Genomic DNA, 21,338 nt, shown 5'->3' with positions numbered 1-21,338 from the left:
AAATCAGTACATTTGGTACACATTGTAAGAGGGGGTTCCGCCATGGCTTTTAAACATAATGAACAAGGAGTTTCCTCTATGTCAGACATGTTTGTACAGACTAGCAATGAGACTAGCAAGCTTGGAAAACACTTTAAATCAAGTTAACAAGCAAATATAATAAATGGTACTGTGCCTTTAAGAGAAACAAATTTTGTCAGAATTTGAAAAACAGTGAAAAAAGGCAGTAAATCAAACAAAATTTTTAGTGTGTATAATAAGCTAACAGAGCATTGCACCCACTTGCAAATGGATGATTAACCCCTTAGTTCAAAAAACGGATCAAAAAAACGATTTAGCCTTGCTGTGGGCCTACCTTCCCCAACAAACGATTTTGGAAAGCCTAAGAGCCCTTTAGAGATGTCCTATAGCATTCAGAGGACTCCTGGAGGAAGCTGGATGTCTCAGTCTGTAAAGGTTACTGCGCAAAAAAGCACTAAATTAGGCCCCTCCCACTCATAGTAACAGTGGAAAGCCTCAGGAAACTGTTTCTAGGCAAATTTAAGCCAGCCATGTGGAAAAAATTAGGCCCCAATAAAGTTTAATCACCAAAGTATATATAAAAACGTTTAAACATGCCAGCAAACGTTTTATATTGTAAATATAAAAGAGTATTACCTCAGAAAGTAAGCATGATACCAGTCGCTATAAAATCACTGTATTCAGGCTTACCTTACATAAATTTGGTATCAGCAGCATTTTCTAACATTCACATCTTCTAGAAAAAAATCTTAACTGCACATACCTCATAGCAGGATAACCTGCACGCCATTCCCCCACTGAAGTTACCTCTCTCTTCAGTCATGTGTGAGAAAAGCAATGGATCTTAGTTACAACCTGCTAAGATCATAGAAATCTCAGGCAGATTCTTCTATTTTTCTGCCTGGGACAAAATAGTACAACTCCGGTACCATTTATAAATAACAAACTTTTGATTGAAGCAAGATAACAGCTACATTTCACCACTTTCCTCTTACTACCTCCATGCTTGTTGAGAGTTGCAAGAGAATGACTGGATCTGGCAGTTAGGGGAGGAGCTATATAGCAGCTCTGCTGTGGGTGATCCTCTTGCAACTTCCTGTTGGGAAGGAGAATATCCCACAAGAAATGGATGATCCGTGGACTGGATACACCTTACAAGAGAAACCTGGTTTTCCTTAAGGACTGGAATGGTACTATTTATACAAGTGAGAAAAGCTCTTAAGGAATATACCAGGTTTTCTGGTTCAGGTTATATCTTTTAATCGTACACATGCTCTCTCACATGCTCAGACTTGTCCTATAATACCCACATCTCTCACTCTTACTTACATAGTAGTTAGTGCGTGTGCACAAGGAGACACACACCCAATCGGATGGGCTAAGCACTGACTAGCCAACTGCTCAGCTATGAAATTATAACATCGTAATTTAAATGTTTAACATATCAAAAGTATTGATAATAAATTAAACTGTAAAAAAAAAACCAAAAAAACTGTACATTTTACATGTCTTAAAAGAACTTTAAAAAGTGTACACCACTTTCAATACATTCACCGTTTAATAAAAAGGACTTTATTCAAATAGAAAATAAAAGAACAAAACGCCAAATAATTCTGGCATACGTTAAGGCAGATCCTCTTTATGTCTATATTGGCATGCTGGCTTCAAACACACCAAGTACAGATCCATTAAATAAAAAAAAAAAAACCTGAAGGTTTGTGGCTGCAGAGCGGGCAATTATTCATATTTCTGTCCCATAGGCGTCCTTCCTTACGTATTTGAGTAGAATTAGGATTTTACACCTACAGAGCTGCTAACAAATTTCAGCACAGAATGTTTGTGTATGTTTTAAGTGCTGAGCTAGGATTAGATGATAAATGTCTTTAATCCATGTAGATATTCTTTTCCATCTGTCAAAACAAATAAAAACTCTAATTAAGTACACACCGCACCAAATGCTGGATCACATTGTTCTTCTGTCAACTGACACAAGAAAAGTTAGTAAGAAAGGGACGTTCTAAAAGTTTAGTTAAACTTTATATCTAGTTTTGACTATTTGATTTTTTTAGGATTTTGAATATTGGCTCTGTTTCAATACAGTATGCCAACTGCTATATGTTAAACTATGTAGCTTAATAAATAATTCCTTCACACTGCAGTTTGGAAGAATTTAAAATCCAAAAATGTTTTTTTCATGATTCAGATAGAACATAAAATTTAAGACAACTTTCCAATGTACTTTTATTATCAAATTTTCTGGTTATCCTTTGTTGAAAACCAGGAAGGTAAGTTAAGGAGTGCGCAGTGTTATACATCAGCAAGAGCTCTCGCTATTTCCTGTCACTCAGTGCTCCAGACTTGTGCAGGCTACCTATCTAGATATCTCTTCAGCAACAAAACGATGCAAATTTAATAATACAAATTAATCTGAAACATTTTTAAAAATGTATTCTCTGAGTGATGAAAAACAAAAATTTGTGTTTCATGTCTCTTTAAAAAAAAAAAAAATAAGGGACACTAAAGTCAAAATGAAACTTTCAGGTAAATGTGCAATTTAATAAACATCCCAGCTTACTTCCACTATCAGTTTCTATACAGTGTACACTTTCTGAGACACCAGCTCCTACTGGGCATGTGCAAGAGTTTAGCGTAGATAGAGGCAATCTGACATTTCTGAGAAATAAGTGCTATTGCATTATTTTATTGTGCACGTGTGGATTGTGCATTTCTACTGGATCTCTTTAAAAATATGTAAATCATTTCTAAAGTAAAAATGATTAAAAAAAAAAAAAAACTGTCAAAATAGTGTTAAAGGGAAAGTAAACACCTTTTTATTACAAAACGTCTGCAGTCTTCCAATAGATTAAACATATCAGCAGTCTGAATGTTATTAAAATGACCAACACAGCTTTCTGCAATGGTTTTTCCAATGCTTTAGTGTCACCCACCACGTTCCTTTGGAGTCTGCATATGACAGGGCTTATTCCTGTGTTAACAAAATATCCATTCTTTAGCTTCTGCAGATTTGATAACCTGCAAATCAGAGAGCTATGTGGCAAGGTTAGGTCTGTGAAGCCTGCCATGTGCTCTTTCAGTTATGATTTGACATCCCAAATAATTACAGGACAAGGAGGCAAAATAAACAATGAAAGTATACAGCAAAGTGGTTTTACTATCCATAATTAAGCATTACAATCTCAAAGTCTTTAGTGTTCCTTAAATAATAATGGTATTTTTTATTTCATGTACCATATATAGCTGGCTACAAATAATGCAAGATGAATCCAGAGTGGACGACTGAAGTATAAAATGAAGCTATTCATTTGCTATACTACAGACCAGCTTTAATAGACAAGCTATGCGTTTTTGTGTCTGTAACATGGCACTTCTTCCAGGTTTATCTTTGCTTTATACATCCTGGTCTTTCACCCTGGACTCTTTCTGGATTATATGAAATTGGCACTATGGAGTTAATGGGCGACTCCGGTCTCCAGGTTATAATGTAATGAGACATGCAGACCTCCAGATGCCAGAAGACGCTGTGAGGAACAAGTGGTAAGTGCTTTACACGGTAGGGCGCACGCGCAGCAGGCACTGACTTGTAATAATCAGCACAAACACTCATTTATGTGTATTGTCTAGAGTGGTCTGTATAACTGCAATCACGCAATCGGTTTGGGTGAGCGATTACTTTACTACAGAAGACTTCGCAAACAGTGTTCTAGTATAGACAGTACTCGTTTATAAAATATAATTTCTCTGCTGCCTTGAGAAAAACGTAGTAACAGTTTTCAATATTATACACACAGCAATTGTAAGGTACTTATTCATTCTTACATCTAAATAAACACTTTGGACACAAATGATCATAGTCAGTAGATTCATATACAATTGTAAACATATTTTTTGTTGACAAGACAATACATGGTATTGACATCTGCATACAACAATCATTTTCATGAAAGGTTTGACTAAAGGTTTTAAAAGCATACTGACTATTTCTTATTCCTTGGTTTTAATTCTTCTGCTGCATTCCGCAAAAATATATAGTTCTTCTTTTGTGGATTATAGAACTCATGCCCCTGTTATTTAGGAGAAAAAAAAAAAAAACACACAACAGGTTAAAAAAGGCAAAACAAGACAATAGAAAAACAAACTCTATTATACCATCACCTCGTCCTGTGTGCAATTAGTTATACTCACCTTTGACCAATCATAGCTGGAAGAATAAGCAAAAATGTTTCCGTTGTGATTGAAGCTGCATGCAGATATGGGTTGGTCTAGCTGCTCTGATGTTTTCAGTTTGGTTCTAGCATCTTTGTCCCAGAAGCTAAATCTGCCATCAGAGCCAACCGTGGCCAAAGTACCATGTACAGGGTGGAAAGCGATACCATTTACCTAAGCAATGAGAGAAGCGTTAAATACAAAGTGACTACTATACTTAAAAGGGACAGTATACTCAAGAATATTTGTTTAAAAAGATAGATAATCCCTTTATTACCCACACTCTTAGTTTTTCCTAACTAACATGGTTATACTTATATACTTTTTACCTCTGCAATTACCTTGTATTTAAGCCTTTGCAGATTGCCCACTTGTTTCAATTTATTTGACAGACATGCATTTTTGTCAGTCAGTGCCATCTCATAAGTAACTCCACAGACGTTATCTACATGGCACACATGAACTAACACCCTCTAGCTTGGAAAAACTGTTAAATGCATTCAGAGGCGGCCTTCAAAGGCTTAGAAATTAGCATGAGCCTACCTAGGATTAGCTTTCAACTAAGAATACCAAGAGAACAAAGTAAATTAGATGATAAAAGTAAATTGGAAAGTTGTTTAATATTTTATTTGTAGGTCAGGGTGAGAATTTTGAATTTAACTCGGTTGTGAATGGGGAGCCAGTGAAGGAACTCACAGAGTGGTGCAGCAGAAACAGAGCATCGAGAGAGGTGGCTTAGCCTGGCAGATGCATTTAGGATGGATTGGAGGGGAGAGAGGAAGGTCAGTTAGTAAGTTGTTACAGTAGTCAAGTCGGGAAATTACCAGGGAGTGGATTAGCTGTTTAGTAGTTTCAGCACTTAGAAACGGAGGAATTTTGGAGATATTGAGTAGGTGGTTGCGGCTGGATGAAGAGAGCAATTGGATGTGGGGAATGAAGGACAGATTTGAGTCAAGCATGACTCAGAGGCAGCAGACTTGGGGTGATGGGGAGATAGTGGTGCCGCCAACAGTGATAGAAAAATTAGAAACTGGAGTAGAGTTAGAGCGGGGAATTAGAAGTAGTTCGATCTTGGACATGTTTATTTTTAGGTGGTGAGAGGCCATCCAGGAGGAAATGCCAGATAAGCAGTTGCTGATGTGAGAATTGATAGAAGGAGAGAGTGCAGGGGTGGAAAGGTAGATCTGGGTATCATCAGCATAGAGGTGATAGCTGAAGCCATAACTGTTAAGTTTACCCAGTAAAGAAGTGTAAATAGAAAAGAGTAGAGGACCCAGGACAGAGCCTTGAGGTACTCCAACAGAGGCAATAGAGAGTGTTAAGAGTGTTGCACTTTCACAAGAAGGAATCCAGTTCCGAAAAAAGTCGAAAGCCACAAGCAGCGCCCTTGTTCTGCATTTGGATGCTAACGAACTATTCCCAATGCCCATGCCTAATTAATCAAATATATGAACAAAATGGAAGTGAACATGAACAGTAATATGTTTACATCTCAATTGTTCATTTATCTATATTGTCTGTTCATATGCAAGTTAATTGTACAGTCTTTAGAGCAATATAATATATTAGGTATAGAAAAAATATTTATTAACCCATGAAGACTATAAGATAGGAATTTCTTTTACCACTTCTGTCTTCTACTGTACTTTTACTATTGTCTCTACAACTGACACTGGAGTAGTATTAAAGATTATATTTAAAGAAAAAAAATTGTTATTGCATCTAGCTTGATCTAGTAATATTTGTCAATCTTTCCTTTAAACGGCATGTGAACACAGAACCAGGAATCCAGACCAGCATAAAACAGCAATGGTAAGTTACATTAGATTGAATATTTTCAGTAACACATTTGAAGTTTTGGCAGTAAAGGATGACATGTTAGCGGGTCCTTAACACCAAGGTAACAAGTATGGAACAGTCATACATACCGATTAGTTTATGATTAGCAGATAAAGAATAGTAGGGAAACACTTACAGCATAGATGTCTTGGGGAGCTGTGGTGTTTGTCCCATTAGATCTGTGGCATTTAAATGTGAAGTTGTCTTTGGCTCTAGAAAATAGAGAGGTGTGCTATTAAATTTACAGGGCTATTAAAACACAATATGGACAAATCTCTTATTGCTTCACACTTACGGATTTGGAGGGTTGATATAGTGGATGGCAACTCTTCCTTCAATGCTTCCTAAGGCAAAGCCAGTTGGTTTGTTCTGCTTGTCCTTAAATATGGCAACACAGCGATGCTGGGAAAATATAGATCAAAAGGCATGATTAGTGTTATGTACAATCACACTCACATCAATTCAGTACTTTCTATGTAAAAAACAAAAACAACAAAAAAAAACGGGTCTAATCATATGGACTTCTAATTTAGTAATGATGATTAGCATAGGAAGCAGACTACAGTTACGAAACCCAGAGGGAGTGATTGAGTTGTTGGATACTGGAATATAGCTGCCCTATATTTGAGCAAAAAAAAAAAAAAAAAAAACACACATCACCTCTTAAAAGTACAGATCTCGCCAGCCTCACCACCGCGTCATTTAGTGCAGCTAACTTACTAGAGAACAGTGCAATGAATGAGCACTCAATCATATGCATAAAGTAACATTGGAATTGGTAAAACTATAGAAGACAAAGTGAACTTTGCCATCTGGGTCCTAGAGGGGCAGTGCTTTTCATAATAATTAAAGAGACATTAAAAACAAAATTGTAAGCTGCAAAATAATGTACCTTTATATCTGAAAATAATTATGAAAATTAACAATGCAGCTTTATTTTGTCAAATGAGCATATAGTTTTATGTGGGGGTTTTTCACTGATTATCCTGTCCCCCAGAAAAAAAAAAAAAAAAAACTCTTGCTAACCAACCTCAAACTAAAAACACATATAGAATGAACTCTGTTTGCACATGTGCAGTTAAGGAAAGAGACTGGGGTAGACTGTCCTCTTCTATTTAAGGTGGTTTAGCACGGATTCAGTTTAGTTAATCAGTAGTAATTTAACAGGTATTTACACAGACAGACCCATATCTCTTTTAGAGATTGAAAAGGAATATATATTAGGATTAATAGATAGTGATAGGCATGGGTGCAAGGACCATAGGGAAAATAACAAAACAAATTAATACAGCACACAGAGGAAGTCCAGCACTCACTTACAAGCACTCAGCTACGATTTAAAGCAAAAATGGAAGAGTTAGTTACCGTACCTGGCCAAATGGGACAACTCTTCCATTTTGCTTTTAATCTTAGCTGAGTGCTACCTAGTATGCTCACTGCTATTGCAAAAAATAATTTTCCAATGATTGTTGATGCAAAACCGATAATCCGCACTAATGAGTACAGGGAATGGAAGGAGAGGAGGGAGTAAACAAAACCTCACAGATAAATTAGTTAAGAGCATTAACCCAAGCCTTCCTGGGAGAAAGTGGAACAAGTACAATATTCTGATGTATTTTACAGCAAAAAGTAACAAAATTAATAATTCATGTATATTGCAATCATGTTTCATTTTCAATATTGAAAAATTTTATGCATTGTTAAAATGCAGAGATTAATTTGGATTTAAAGGGACATTGTACATTTGATTTTTCTTTGCATAAAAGTTTTGTAGATCCATTTAATTTATATAGCCCATCTGGGAGTGTTTTTGGAAAAATGTATAGTTTTGCTGATTTTTAAATAACATTGTGCTGCTTTTCAGACTCGTAATCAAGCCCCAAAAGTTTGATGTCTGCTTTCTCTTGTTTTTGTAATGGGTCTTTTCATATGCAGGGGAGTGTCGCTTTCTAAGCCTATTTCAGTGGGGGTCTCAGCCTAACCTCATCAACAGTGCTAAATTTGGAGCTTCTAAATAACTTTTTAAAAGTTTTTATAGTGGATTTTTATATCAGTATCTGTGCATATTCTTCTTTATAGTAGTTTCTATTACATGCAGTTATATGAAAATTGGTGCATACTGTCCCTTTAAGGTTTGTGTCTTCTTCCTAACATACAGCAAAGTAGCAATGGCCTACAACAATTAAAGGAAAGAACAGATCAGTAAGATTATGTACATAGCTCAGAAGATTTTTGTGACAGCAATTTATAACAACAAAAAAAAGGGGGGGTAAAAACGAAAAAAAACCTTCAAACATGACCAGTATCTCATGAAGAATTAGGGCAACTAATTAAAAAGAAAATCCACTGCAACATAAACTTCCTTGTGTACATTCGGTGCATTAGTAAATTAGAAAACTTAACAGAATATCTTTTATACAGCCCTAGGAAATTTGGTTTATAAGTTTTAAAAAAAAAAAAATAATGTATCTTTTGGTCGTTACTCTTACTCACTTTAAAGTCCCCACATAAAGACCATTATGTTGATATGCTTAGCGGGTGCAAACAGCTTTAGTTTCAATAAGAGCGGCAGTAACTCCTTCAATATCAGAAACCAGTTAGATGTGTTACTACAGATTTTGACATAAATATTAAAAGAGGTTTTTTATTGAGGCCCAAGAGTGGTCTCCTCAGTTAGTTATAACCTCCTAAACTTTGTATATTTATAAATGAGGTCCAAAAGCGGTCTCTAATGTGAATCTGGAGGTTGTTTGAGCATTAGGCATCTTATACATGTACGCTTAATTGTGCATCACTATTGTAACCCAATATTATTTTGTACTATTGTTTCAAGATCTTTGTATGCTGTATTACAAATCTAAAAAAAAAAAAAAAAAAATAAAAAAAAAAAAATATATATATATATATATATATATATATATATATATATATATATATATATATATATATATATATATATATATATATATATATATATATATATATATATAAAAATAAAAAAAAAAAATGAAAAAAAAAAAGAAAACAAAAGAAAACTCAAGGTGGATTTTTTTATATAGTTTTCATGAATATGAATAGTACCTGTTTGGTGAGAAGTCTCCCACTACTGTCCCACACACACAAACCCATATGTTTGTTATACCAGCCCTAAACAGTCATGACTTTTTTTTTTTAAGTGACTTACATTTTAAAGCAATATCTGGTATTTGTTGTAAAGTGCTGAGGTTTAAACTACCTTCATGCAGGGAACCTCTGATGTGAAGTACTGATCCCGCACGCAAACACCTGCGATAAATCGCTTTTCGCTTGCGTAGTTCTCTGGTCATTTTACCTACATACATTTTTGGACAGTCACAGATGTCCACATCAACTACTAGTCTAGATCTGCAGTTCAAAAAATGTGGAATCTGATATTTCTACTTTAAAATCTAATGTTGAAACAAACACTTTTAATGGGAGAATGTTCTTACAAGCTTGACACCCTCCGCATTTGAAGAAAAAAACCCAAAAAAAAAACCCCATTCCTTTTGGTAAGCCATATCTGTGGTGCTTTCTCAACATAATGACTGCTAGTCAGAAGATATTTTAAAACTCCTATTGGTAATCAAAGGTTACTGGAATAATAGCCAGGATCTTGATTAATAACCGGCCAAAATTTCTTAAAGATCTCCCTTCAAATGGCATCTTTAAGGTTTTATGCTGCCCTAGGCACTTAAAATGTTGCTGCCCCCCAGGTTTTAGGCCTTTTTTTGGTGGGGGTGCAACATGACTTGTTTCATGCAGTGAGTGTGTAGCGACACACAAAAAAGTGCTGCCTTCACCAAATCTGCAGCCATAGACAAGTGCCTTGTTTGCCTAGGCAAAAATACATCCATGTCTTCAATATATCTCTATGTTTTTCATCAAAATGTACTAATTATTCTTATGGCATTTTCCTCTTGCCCTTTATCTTGTATTTTATCTAGCAATGCATTGCTAACAGAATTGATAGACATTTAAAAGCTGCCTATAAAAGAGCTATTAGGGTTGTTTGTTTTTTTGCTTTAAAAAAAAATAAATAAAATAATCTTTGGAAACCACTCTTTAAGGTATATCTAAGTATATAAGGTATATCTAAGTATTTTATGGTAGATTGCACACCATGGGATTAAATCTTTCATATCCCAAAGTTGTGTAAGTATGCACTACATATAAATGAGCATCGGGGAGGGGAAATGTGTTAATATAACAAAAAAAAAAGCTCCTTTTGCTAGAACTCCAGGACAAAGATATCACCTACAGAACAGAAAAAGTAGAAAAAGTGACTAGTGCGCATTCCTTGTGATCTGAAAAAATGCACGCACGAAAAACAAGAATTTTAACTCAATGGACTTTTATATAACTTTATTCCCAATCTTTGTTCAAACGTTTCTGCAAAGAAAGCAAATGAAAGGGCACCTCCTGTGTGTATCAGCAATTCCAAAAAGGTACTCCTATTGATTAAAATATATACAGGGTACTCACATTTGGTCTGCGTCTATAAGCACAATTAAATGCTGCTACCAAATGTGAGTACCCTGTATATCTTTTAATCAATAGGAGTACCATTTGGAATTGCTGATACACACAGGAGACGCCCTTTCGTTTGCTTTCTTTACAGAAACGTTTGATCATTAGCATTACCTTTAAAGGGACAGTCAACACCAGAATTTTTATTGTTTTAAAAGATAGATAATCCCTTAATTACCAATTCCCCAGGTTTTGCATAAACAACAGTTATAATTATACACATTTTACCTCTGTAACTACCTTGTATCTAAGCCTCAGCAGACTGCCCCTTATTTCAGTTCTTTTGACAGACTTGCAGTTTAGCCAATCAGAGCTGTCTCCATGGTAAATTCACGTGCATGAGCTCAATGTTATCTATATGAAACGTGAACTAATGCCCTCTAGTGGTGAAAAACTCAAATTGCATTTAGATTAGAGGCAGCCTTCAAGGTCTAAGAAATTAGCATATGAACCTCCTAGGTTTAGCTTTCAACTAAGAATACCAAGAGAAAGCAAAATTGGCGATAAAAGTAAATTGGAAAGTTGTTTAATAAAACGTTCATGATTCAAATAGGGCATGTAATTTTAGACTTGACTGTCCCTTTAAGGGTTAAGAAGAGGAGCAGCCGTATCCTGGTGTGAATTGGGGTTAAAGACCCTGCTTGCTGTGTTCCACTGCTACACTTTAAGATTTTGTTCTTTGATCATTGGATACATTTACTTGAAATACACGCTACCTTAGGATGGACAGCTTTGAACATCTTTTGGACTGAAGTATTAACTCTTGAGTTATTTTATTCTCATGATTATTGTTTATTTTTCCCCATTTAACATTTTTTGTTTAATTCTTTTGTGCACTTTTTTTTTCATAATTTGTGCTCCTAGAGAGCGTGTTGTTTATTCCCAATCTTTGCTTCTCTGATTGCAGAAGCCAGTTGAATGATAGAATGTGCATTTCCAGTTATTACAAAAAAAAAAAAATTATGTAAAAATACTGTACATAGATGCATAGAAAAAACACCATAAAAGACTCCCTCTTGTGGTCACTATTAGGAAACACATATAAGCAATAAATATGTACACACACTATATATATATATATATATATATATATATATATATATATATATATATATATATATATATATATATATATATATGTGTACATATTTATAGCACTCACTGGTCTTGACAATACTGGATTTATTCAGTGACGTTTCGGGGAATACACCCCATACACCCGGTCTGATGAAGGGGTGTATTCCCCGAAACGTCACTGAATAAATCCAGTATTGTCAAGACCAGTGAGTGCTGTCTCCTGATATATACATATATATACACACACACACACACACACACATGCATTGGAGCACTTTTCAGTTAAAGAGATGAAAACATGCAAAATCATATTTATGCAAAATTCATATTTAATAAAGTGTTACTGTGCATTTCCAGTTATTACAAAAAAAATTATGTAAAAATACTGTACATAAATGCATAGAAAAAACACCATAAAAAACTCCCTCTTGTGGTCACTATTAAGAAACACATATAAGCAATAAATATGTACACACATATATATATATATATATATATATATATATATATATACACATATATTATATATATATATATATACACATACACACATACATATATACACACATATATATATATATATATATATATATATATATATATATATATATATATATATATTACACACACACATACATTGGAGCACTTTGCAGTTAAAGAGATGAAAACATGTAAAATCATATTTATGCAAAATTCATATTTAATAAAGTGTTACTGTGTATTTGCTGTAAATATTTCCCATTCCAATGTTCTGCACATAGCAGAATATGTTCTATGTATTTTTAAAATACATAATTATAGACTCAATGACACTTTACTGACTGTTACAAATAAGGAATGGGACTTTTAGTACTGCAGCGAGTAAGGCTAGCAGAATGCTTGGATTGTATTGGTAGAGGGATTTGCATCAACAAGGAATTGGAATAATTGTGCTTTATACAAAAAAAACCATAACCACCACAAAAAGGGTGGGCCTCATGGACTCTTGCCAATATAAAAGAAATGAATTGATCAGGTAAGTTCTTACATAAATTATGTTTTCTTTCATGTAATTAGCAAGAGTCCATGAGCTAGTGACGTATGGGATAGCAAATACCCAAGATGTGGAACTCCACGCAAGAGTCACTAGAGAGAGGGAGGGATAAAAATAAAGACAGCCAATTCTGCTGAAAAAAAATCCACAACCCAAATCAAAAAGTTTTAATCTTATAATGAAAAAAACTGAAATTATAAGCAGAAGAATCAAACTGAAACAGCTGCCTGAAGAACTTTTCTACCAAAAACTGCTTCTGAAGAAGAGAAAACATCAAAATGGTAGAATTTAGTAAAAGTATGCAAAGAAGACCAAGTTGCTGCTTTGCAAATCTGATCAACAGAAGCTTCATTCTTAAAAGCCCAGGAAGTAGAAACTGACCTAGTAGAATGAGTCGCAATCCTCCGAGGTGGGGATTTACCCGACTCCATATAAGCATGATGAATCAAAAGTTTCAACCAAGAAGCCAAAGAAATAGCAGAAGCTTTCTGACCTTTCTTAGGACCAGAAAAGATAACAAATAGACTAAAAGTCTTTCTGAAATCTTTAGTAGCTTCAACATAATATTTCAAAGCTCTTACCACATCTAAAGAATGCAAAGGTCTTTCCAAACATTTCTTAGGATTAGGACACACTGAAGGGACAACAATTTCTCTACTAATGTTGTTGGAATTCACAACCTTAGGTAAAAATTTAAATGAAATCCGCAAAACCGCCTTATCCTGATGAAAAATCAGAAAAGGAGATTCACAAGAAAGAGCAGATAATTCAGAAACTCTTCTAGCAGAAGAGATAGCCAAAAGAAACAATACTTTCAAAGAAAGTAACTTAATATCCAGAGAATGCATAGGCTCAAACGGAGGAGCCTGTAAAGCTCTCAAAACCAAATTAAGACTCCAAGGAGGAGAGATTGACTTAATGACAGGCTTGATACAAACCAAAGCCTGTACAAAACAACGAATGTCAGGAAGATTAGCAATTTTTCTGTGAAACAGAACAGAAAGAGCAGAGATTTCTCCTTTCAAGGAACTTGCGGACAAACCCTTATCCAAACCATCCTGAAGAAACTGTAAAATTCTAGGAATTCTAAAAGAATGCCAAGAGAACTTATGAAAGGAAAACCATGAAATGTAAGTCTTCCAAACTCTGTAATAAATCTTTCTAGACACAGATTTACGAGCCTGCAACATAGTATTGATCACTGAGAAACCTATATGACTAAGCGTTCAATCTCCATACCTTCAAATTTAATGATTTGAGATCCTGATGGAAAAACAGATCTTGAGATAGAAGGTCTGACCTTAACGGAAGTGGCCAAGGTTGGGAACTGGACATCCGAACAAGATCCGCATACCAATATCTGTGTGGCCTTGCTGGAGCCACCAGCAGAACAAACGAACGTTCCATTATGATTTTGGAAATCACTCTTGGAAGAAGAACTAGAGGTTGAAAGATATAAGCAGGTTGATAATTCCAAGGAAATGACAACGCATCCACTGCTTCCGCCTGAGGATCCCTGGATCTGGACAGATACCTGGGAAGTTTCCTGTTTAGATGAGAAGCCATCAGATCTATTTTTGGAAGCCCCCATATCTGAACAATCTGAAGAAACACCTCTGGGTGAAGAGACCATTCACCCGGATGTAAAGTCTGGCGACTGAGATAATCCGCTTCCCAATTGTCTATACCTGGAATATGAACCGCAGAGATTAGACAGGAGCTGGATTCCACCCATGCAAGTATCCAAGATACTTCTTTCATAGCCTGAGGACTGTGAGTACCACCTTGATGATTGACATACGCCACGGTTGTGACATTGTCTGTCTGAAAACAAATAAACGATTCTCTCTTCAGAAGAGGCCAGAACTGAAGAGCTCTGAAAATCGCACGGAGTTCCAAAATATTGATTGGTAATCTCGCCTCTTGAGATTTCCAAACCCCCTGCGCTGTCAGATACCCAGACAGCTCCCCAACCTGAAAGACTCGCATCTGTTGAAATCACAGTCCAGGTTGGACAAACAAAAGAGGCCCCTTGAACTAAACGGTGGTAATTTAACCACCAAGTCAGAGATAGTCGAGTATTGGGATTTAAGGATATCAATTGTGATATCTTTGTATAATCCCTGCACCAAAGGATCAGCATACAAAGCTGAAGAGGTCTCATGTGAAAACGAGCAAAGGGGATCGCGTCCTATGCTGCAGTCATGAGACCTAAAACCTCCATGCACATAGCTACTGAAGGGAATGACCGAGACTGAAGGTTCCGACAAGCTGAAACCAATTTCAGACATCTTTTGTCCGTTAGAGACAAAGTCATGGATACTGAATCTATTTGGAATCCCAAAAAGGTTACCCTTGTCTGAGGAATCAAGGAACTTTTTGGTAAATTGATCCTCCAACCATGTTTTTGAAGAAACAACACGAGTTGATTCGTGTGAGATTCTACAGAATGTAAAGACTGAGCAAGTACCAAGATATCGTCCAAATAAGGAAACAACGCAATACCCCGCTCTCTGATTACAGAGAGAAGGGCACTGAGAACCTTTGAGAAGAACCTTGGAGCTGTTGCTAGGCCAAAAGAAAGAGCAACAAACTGGTAATGCGTGTCTAGAAAAGAGAATCTCAGGAACTGATAGTGATCTGGATGAATTAGGATATGAAGATATGCATCCTGTAAGTCTATTGTGGACATATAATGCCCTTGCTGAACAAAAGGCAGAATAGTCCTTATAGTCACCATTTTGAATGTTGGTATCCTTACATAACGATTCAAAATTTTTAGATCCAGAACTGGTCTGAAAGAATTCTCTTTCTTTGGTACAATGAACAGATTTGAATAAAACCCAAGACCCAGTTCCAGATATGAACTGGCACAATTACCCCAGATGACTCCAGGTCTGAAACACATTTCAGAAAAGCCTGAGCCTTTACTGGATTTATTGGAATGCGTGAGAGAAAGAACCTTCTCACAGGCGGTCTTACCTTGAAACCTATTCTGTACCCTTGAGAAACAATGTTCTGAATCCAATGATTTTGAATTGAACTGATCCAAACATCTTTGAAAAATGGTAATCTGCCCCCTACCAGCTGTGCTGGAATGAGGGCCGCACCTTCATGCGGACTTGGGGGCTGGTTTCGATTTTCTAAAAGGCTTGGATTTATTCCAGACTGGAGAAGGCTTCCAATTGGAAACCGTTCCTTTAGGGGAAGGGTCAGGCTTCTGTTCCTTATTCTGGCGAAAGGAAAACAGTTAGCAGCCCTAAATTTACCCCTAGATTTTTTTATCCTGAGGCAAAAAAGCTCCCTTCCCCCCAGTGACAGTTGAAATGATAGAATCCAACTGAGAACCAAATAATTTATTACCTTGGAAAGAAAGAGATAGCAACGTTGACTAAAAAGTCATATCTGCATTCCAAGATTTAAGCCATAAAGCTGTTTTAGCTAAAATAGCTAAAGACATATACCTGACATCAATTCTAATGATATAAAAAAATGGCATCACAAATGAAATTATTAGCATGTTGAAGAAGTTTAACAATGCTATACACATTATGATCTGGTACTTGTTGCGCTAAAGCCTCCAACCAAAAAGTAGAAGCTGCAGCAACATCAGCCAAAGAAATAGCAGGCCTAAGAAGATTACCTGAACATAAATAAGCCTTCCTTAGAAAAGATTCAAGCTTCCTATCTAAAGGATCTTTAAAATAAGTACTATCTGCCGTAGGAATAGTAGTATGTTTAGCAAGAGTAGAGATAGCCCCATCAACTTTGGGGATTTTTCCCAAAACTCCAATCTATCAGCCGGCAAAGGGTACAGTTTCTTAAACCTTAAAGAAGGAGTAAATGAAGTACCCAAACTATTCCATTCCCTAGAAATTACATCTGAAATAGCATCAGGAACTGGAAAAACCTCTGGAATAACTTAATGAGGTTTAAAAACCGAATTTAAACGTTTACTGGTTATAATATCAAGAGGACTAGACTCCTCCATATCTAATGCAATCAACACCTCTTTTAGTAAAGAACAAATAAACTCCATCTAAAATAAATATGAAGATTTGTAAGTGTCAATATCTGAGGCAGAATCTTCTGAACCAGATCGATCCTCATCAGAGATAGATAAATCAGAATGTTGGCGGTCATTTAAAAATTCATCTGATTTATGAGAAGTTTTAAAAGACTTTTTACGTTTATTAGAAGGTGGTATAACAGACAGGGCCTTCTGAATAGAATTAGAAACAAATTCTCTTACATTAACAGGAATATCCTGAACATTAGATGTTGAAGGAACAACAGGTAATGGACTACTACTAATGGAAATATTATCTGCTTTTGAAAGTTTATCATGACAACTAACACAAACTACAGCCGGAGGAACAGTTACTACAAGTTTACAACAAATGCACTTAGCTTTGGTAGAACCAACATCAAGCAGCAGCTTTCCAGAAGTAGATTCTGATACAGGGTCAGATTGCGACATCTTGCAATATGTAATAGAAAAAACATATAAAGCAAAATTATCAAATTCCAGGCTTAAATGACAGTTTCAGGAATGGGAAAAAATGCAAACAGAACAAGCCTCTAGGAACCAGAAGCAAAAAGAAACTTAAATAATGTCAAAAAAACTGGCGCCAAGTATGAGGCCCATAATTGACAATTTTTTTGGCGCCAAAAACGTCTGCAACAAACATGAGCTTCATAGATGACGCAACTACGTGAAAACTCTCGGCGTCAACTAAGACGCCGGAAATTACGTCATAAACGTCAAACGTAATTTTCACAACAAAAAAAGTCTCACGCAAAAAATGACGCAATAAATTTTAGCATTTTTTGCACCTGCAAGCCTAACAGCCCGCAATTTAGAAAGAAAAGTCAATTCGAAAAATTTACAGGTAAGAAAAAAATTTCTTCATATGCATTTCCCAAAAAATGAAACCGACTGTCTGAATGAAGGAAATATACTGATTAACCTGAATCATGGCAAATATAAGTATAAAACATATATTTAGAACTTTACATATAAAGTGCCAAACCATAGCTGAGAGTGTCAAAAATAAAATAAGACATACTTACCAAAAGACACTCATCTACATATAGTAGATAGCCAAACCAGTACTGAAACGAGAATCAGTAGAGGTAATGGTATATAAGAGTATATCGTCGATTTGAAAAGGGAGGTAGGAGAAGAGATCTCTACGACCTATAACAGAAAACCTATGAAATAGATCCCTGATAGGATGACCATAGCATTCAATAGGCAATACTCCCTTCACATCCCTCTGTCATTCAATGCACTCTGAGAGGAAAACCGGGCTTCAGCATGCTGCGAAGCGCATATCAACGTAGAAATCTAGCACAAACTTACTTCACCACCTCCATAGGAGGCAAAGTTTGTAAAACTGAATTGTGGGTGTGGTGGGGGGGGTGTATTTATAGGCATTTTGAGGTTTGGGAAACTTTGCCCCTCCTGGTAGGAATGTATATCCCATACGTCACTAGCTCATGGACTCTTGCCAATTACATGAAAGAAAAGGCGATTTGAATAAGATGTTGCTACAGAAGGAATGCAAACGGATTTATGACTTACAAAGTGAATCTCCTTTAGGTTTAAATGAGATTCTCCATTGGTTGTTTTCTGTAAGGTTATTATACTTTATTTACATCACTGTACGGTGTAGTAATACAATAATAAGTACAGAGATGAAGTGTTTACGCTATGGATATAGTCAATAATTTTCTTTTTAAGTGCTAATAGTGATATTATGCGTTTATTAATTGTGCCATGGTTTAGGAAGTTTCATTGTTGAGACCGAAAATACCTGAAATGGATACTGGTTTATGAAATAAGTTGTAAATAAAGTTGTTTATATTCTGTCTTCCTAATATGATTCTAGGCTTGGTGGGAAACTCCCCCCATGTGATTAATAATCTTATGTAGAGACTGATGCACTGTTGGTGTTTATTTACTTTTGCCACAATCCAAAACTCTAGATCTATGCCAGTATGATGTAACACTAGGGGGTTAGCGCTTCAGCCTATCATATTATATTTGTTTATAAGTTACCATAATAAAAGGATTTCTTAAAGGGACAGTCTACACCAGAATTTTTATTGTTTTAAGATAGATAATCCCTTTATTACCTATTCCCCAGTTTTGCATAACCAACACAGTTATATGAATATACTTTTAACCTCTGATTATTTTGTATCTAAGCCTCTGCAAACTGCCCCTTTATTTCAGTTCTTTTGACTTGTAGTTTAGCCAATCAGTGCCTGCTCCCAAATAACTTCACGTGCACAAGCACAGTGTTACCTATATGAAATATATGAACACCCTCTAGTGGTGAAAAACTTAAAATGCATTCTGAAAATAGGTGGCCTTCAAGGTCTAAGAAATTAGCATATGAAGCTCCTAGGATAAGCTTTCAACTAAGAATACCAAGAGAACAAAGCAAAATTGGTGATAAAAGTAAATTGGAAAATTATTTAAAAATTACATGCTCTATCTGAAATCATGAAAGTTTTTTTTGGCCTAGACGGTCCCTTTAATAAGTAAGGTGATAGTTAAGACCAGCCCCCGTGCTGACAAATTACTATTGACAAATGAGTTGGTGGGCGGGTTAGAGGATACAATTCTTGCCAAGTCATTTAACACTATGAATGATTAATTTTTTACCAATGAAGGTTACTATTAGAAGGCATCAACTAATAGAATGATATTTGTATCTATTTAAATGTTATGGAATGAGTTACGGGGTGGTTGTGGATTTTAGAACAGGGTATTCTACTCAACAATCGGCAGATCAGGTTAGCCCATAACTCTAGCATGTAGGGGGATGCATTTATGCCTGCTTATTTGCAAGTTAAAGGAATATCCCTTTCCCATACCCTTTATGCTGAGTGAGCTGTGACTGAGATAAGACTCTGTCATTACTCTTATTACACTTGTGTATTTTTCTCCCTTGGCCCGATGGTCGTTGCCCCCCCCCCCCCATCTTTTCAGGATGGTGGGCTATTGCTATTAGGCTGGGTAGCGATTGATAATAGCTTCCCTGACAGCCTTTCAGATCCTCTCTTTTTGTTATGTTTCTAAGATGTAGCTCTATGGTATATAATAAAGATACAGCTAAGTGTTTTATGATAGTTTCCACTTTTTCTCCCCCTTTTTTTATATGTAGTGCATACCATGTGACATCACTAGTCAATTTGCAACAAATTAGAAAATTTGTGGCACATACACACTGCTCCAGCCTATCAACTAACCAGATCTGCTCTTGTTGATAAGCTAAACAACAATAATGAACCATGTGTTAACATGTTTTTGTCATTCAGGTTTTCTACTTTGCAAAAGCATCTAAATGCTCTGTCACCTTTGCCAATAATCACTGTCCAAAGGGCAGAAGCAAAAATACTGAAAACATGACCAGGGTTACCCTTAAAGGAATAGTCTAGCCTAAATTAAACTTTCATGATTCAGATAGAGCATGCAATTTTAAGCAACTTTCTAATTTACTCCTATTTTCCACCCCCCCCCCCAGATCCCCAAGACTTACACTGTTGGAAAGGTTAGGCGATCACCTTTCCAACGGTGTGTCTTGGGGGTCTGTAGCTGCTTAGATGCCCGAGATACAGGCTTCTAAGCAGCATGCCTCCTGCTCCTATATTTAACATTATTCATGTTAAATAAAGTTGCGCAGTGACGTCATCACGTCATTGCGTGTGACGTCACCGCGCATAACGTGAAGCCCCGGCGATGCCTGTCACTATGCAGGCCAGATCGCCGGGGTAGGAGCCCCCAGATCTCCCTCAAAGTGGGAGAGGGCTAGTGACGGCTCTGAGCCATCATTAGCACCTGACAATTTGTGACGGCTCAGAGCCGTCAGCAGTCAAGGGGTTAAAATTGCATGCTCTATCCGAATCACGATAGTTTAATTTTGACTAGACAATTCCTTTAAGAGTGGGTGCATCAGTATTCCGTCCAACTATGGTTGGGGACAGCTCTCTTATTTCTGGGTTCTCTGTTTGATAGACCAGAAAATAATCTAATCTTGTTTTATAGCTTTATTAAATGGTAAGTTGTTTTGTTTGTTTAGCAATTACATATTCTTAGCATGAAACTGAATAGTAAGATAATAAAACTGTATTGGCTTTTGTTAAAATTAAAAAAGGTCTTCTAGAACAAATTCCAAAAACAAAGTTGTAAAGAGAAATATATTATAAACACAAGTTTAAAAACAAACACACAGCAATATGCTATGAAGGCCAGTAGCACCATTACCTGATGTTTTAGTGGAGATTCTATCCGCCTGAACTCAGAAGGCTGATTTTCCAACTGGTAAACAATTAAGCCTCGTTCTGCAGTGGCAACAACAGCCATGGGAAATACCTAGTTAAGACAAAACAAATGCTCAAAATGCCTGAATTCCCAGATACTGGGTGAACTAGATTTAAAATTTCCACCTAATTTGAAAACCTTAGCTGACCATTTTATCTCCTTTTACGATCATGGGGTAGCTATCCCGAGGCCACAAGTGTGGTAATGAAGAGGTTATTATACTATTGTAAATCAACCCATTTACTTACACATTTGCTGACA

The 21,338-nt window shown here is 36.1% G+C and overlaps 1 protein-coding gene across 3 annotated transcripts in view; it reads right to left on the bottom strand.

Moving 5' to 3' along the window:
- Positions 1-1,570: 1,570 nt before the first annotated feature.
- The window catches only part of RAE1 (ribonucleic acid export 1), a 31,611-nt gene continuing 11,843 nt past the window's right edge, over positions 1,571-21,338 (bottom strand). For 2 of the 3 annotated variants that reach the window (XM_053703941.1, XM_053704028.1), the window contains exons 8-13: positions 21,021-21,128; positions 6,380-6,486; positions 6,221-6,296; positions 4,225-4,419; positions 4,018-4,103; positions 1,571-1,931 (exon numbers count right to left, since the gene is read on the bottom strand). In XM_053703941.1, the coding sequence (XP_053559916.1) occupies position 1,931; positions 4,018-4,103; positions 4,225-4,419; positions 6,221-6,296; positions 6,380-6,486; positions 21,021-21,128 (573 nt within the window). In that variant the 3' untranslated portion in view covers positions 1,571-1,930. Of the gene's footprint in view, positions 1,932-4,016; positions 4,104-4,224; positions 4,420-6,220; positions 6,297-6,379; positions 6,487-21,020; positions 21,129-21,338 lie in introns of those variants that run through there. The other variant, XM_053704111.1, reaches the window with a different exon arrangement.

The sequence above is a fragment of the Bombina bombina genome, chromosome 1 (genome assembly GCF_027579735.1).
Source record: "Bombina bombina isolate aBomBom1 chromosome 1, aBomBom1.pri, whole genome shotgun sequence".
NCBI lineage: Eukaryota > Metazoa > Chordata > Amphibia > Anura > Bombinatoridae > Bombina > Bombina bombina.
Note: the sequence above shows the minus strand (reverse complement) of the source record. Positions and strands in the feature narration are given on the sequence as shown.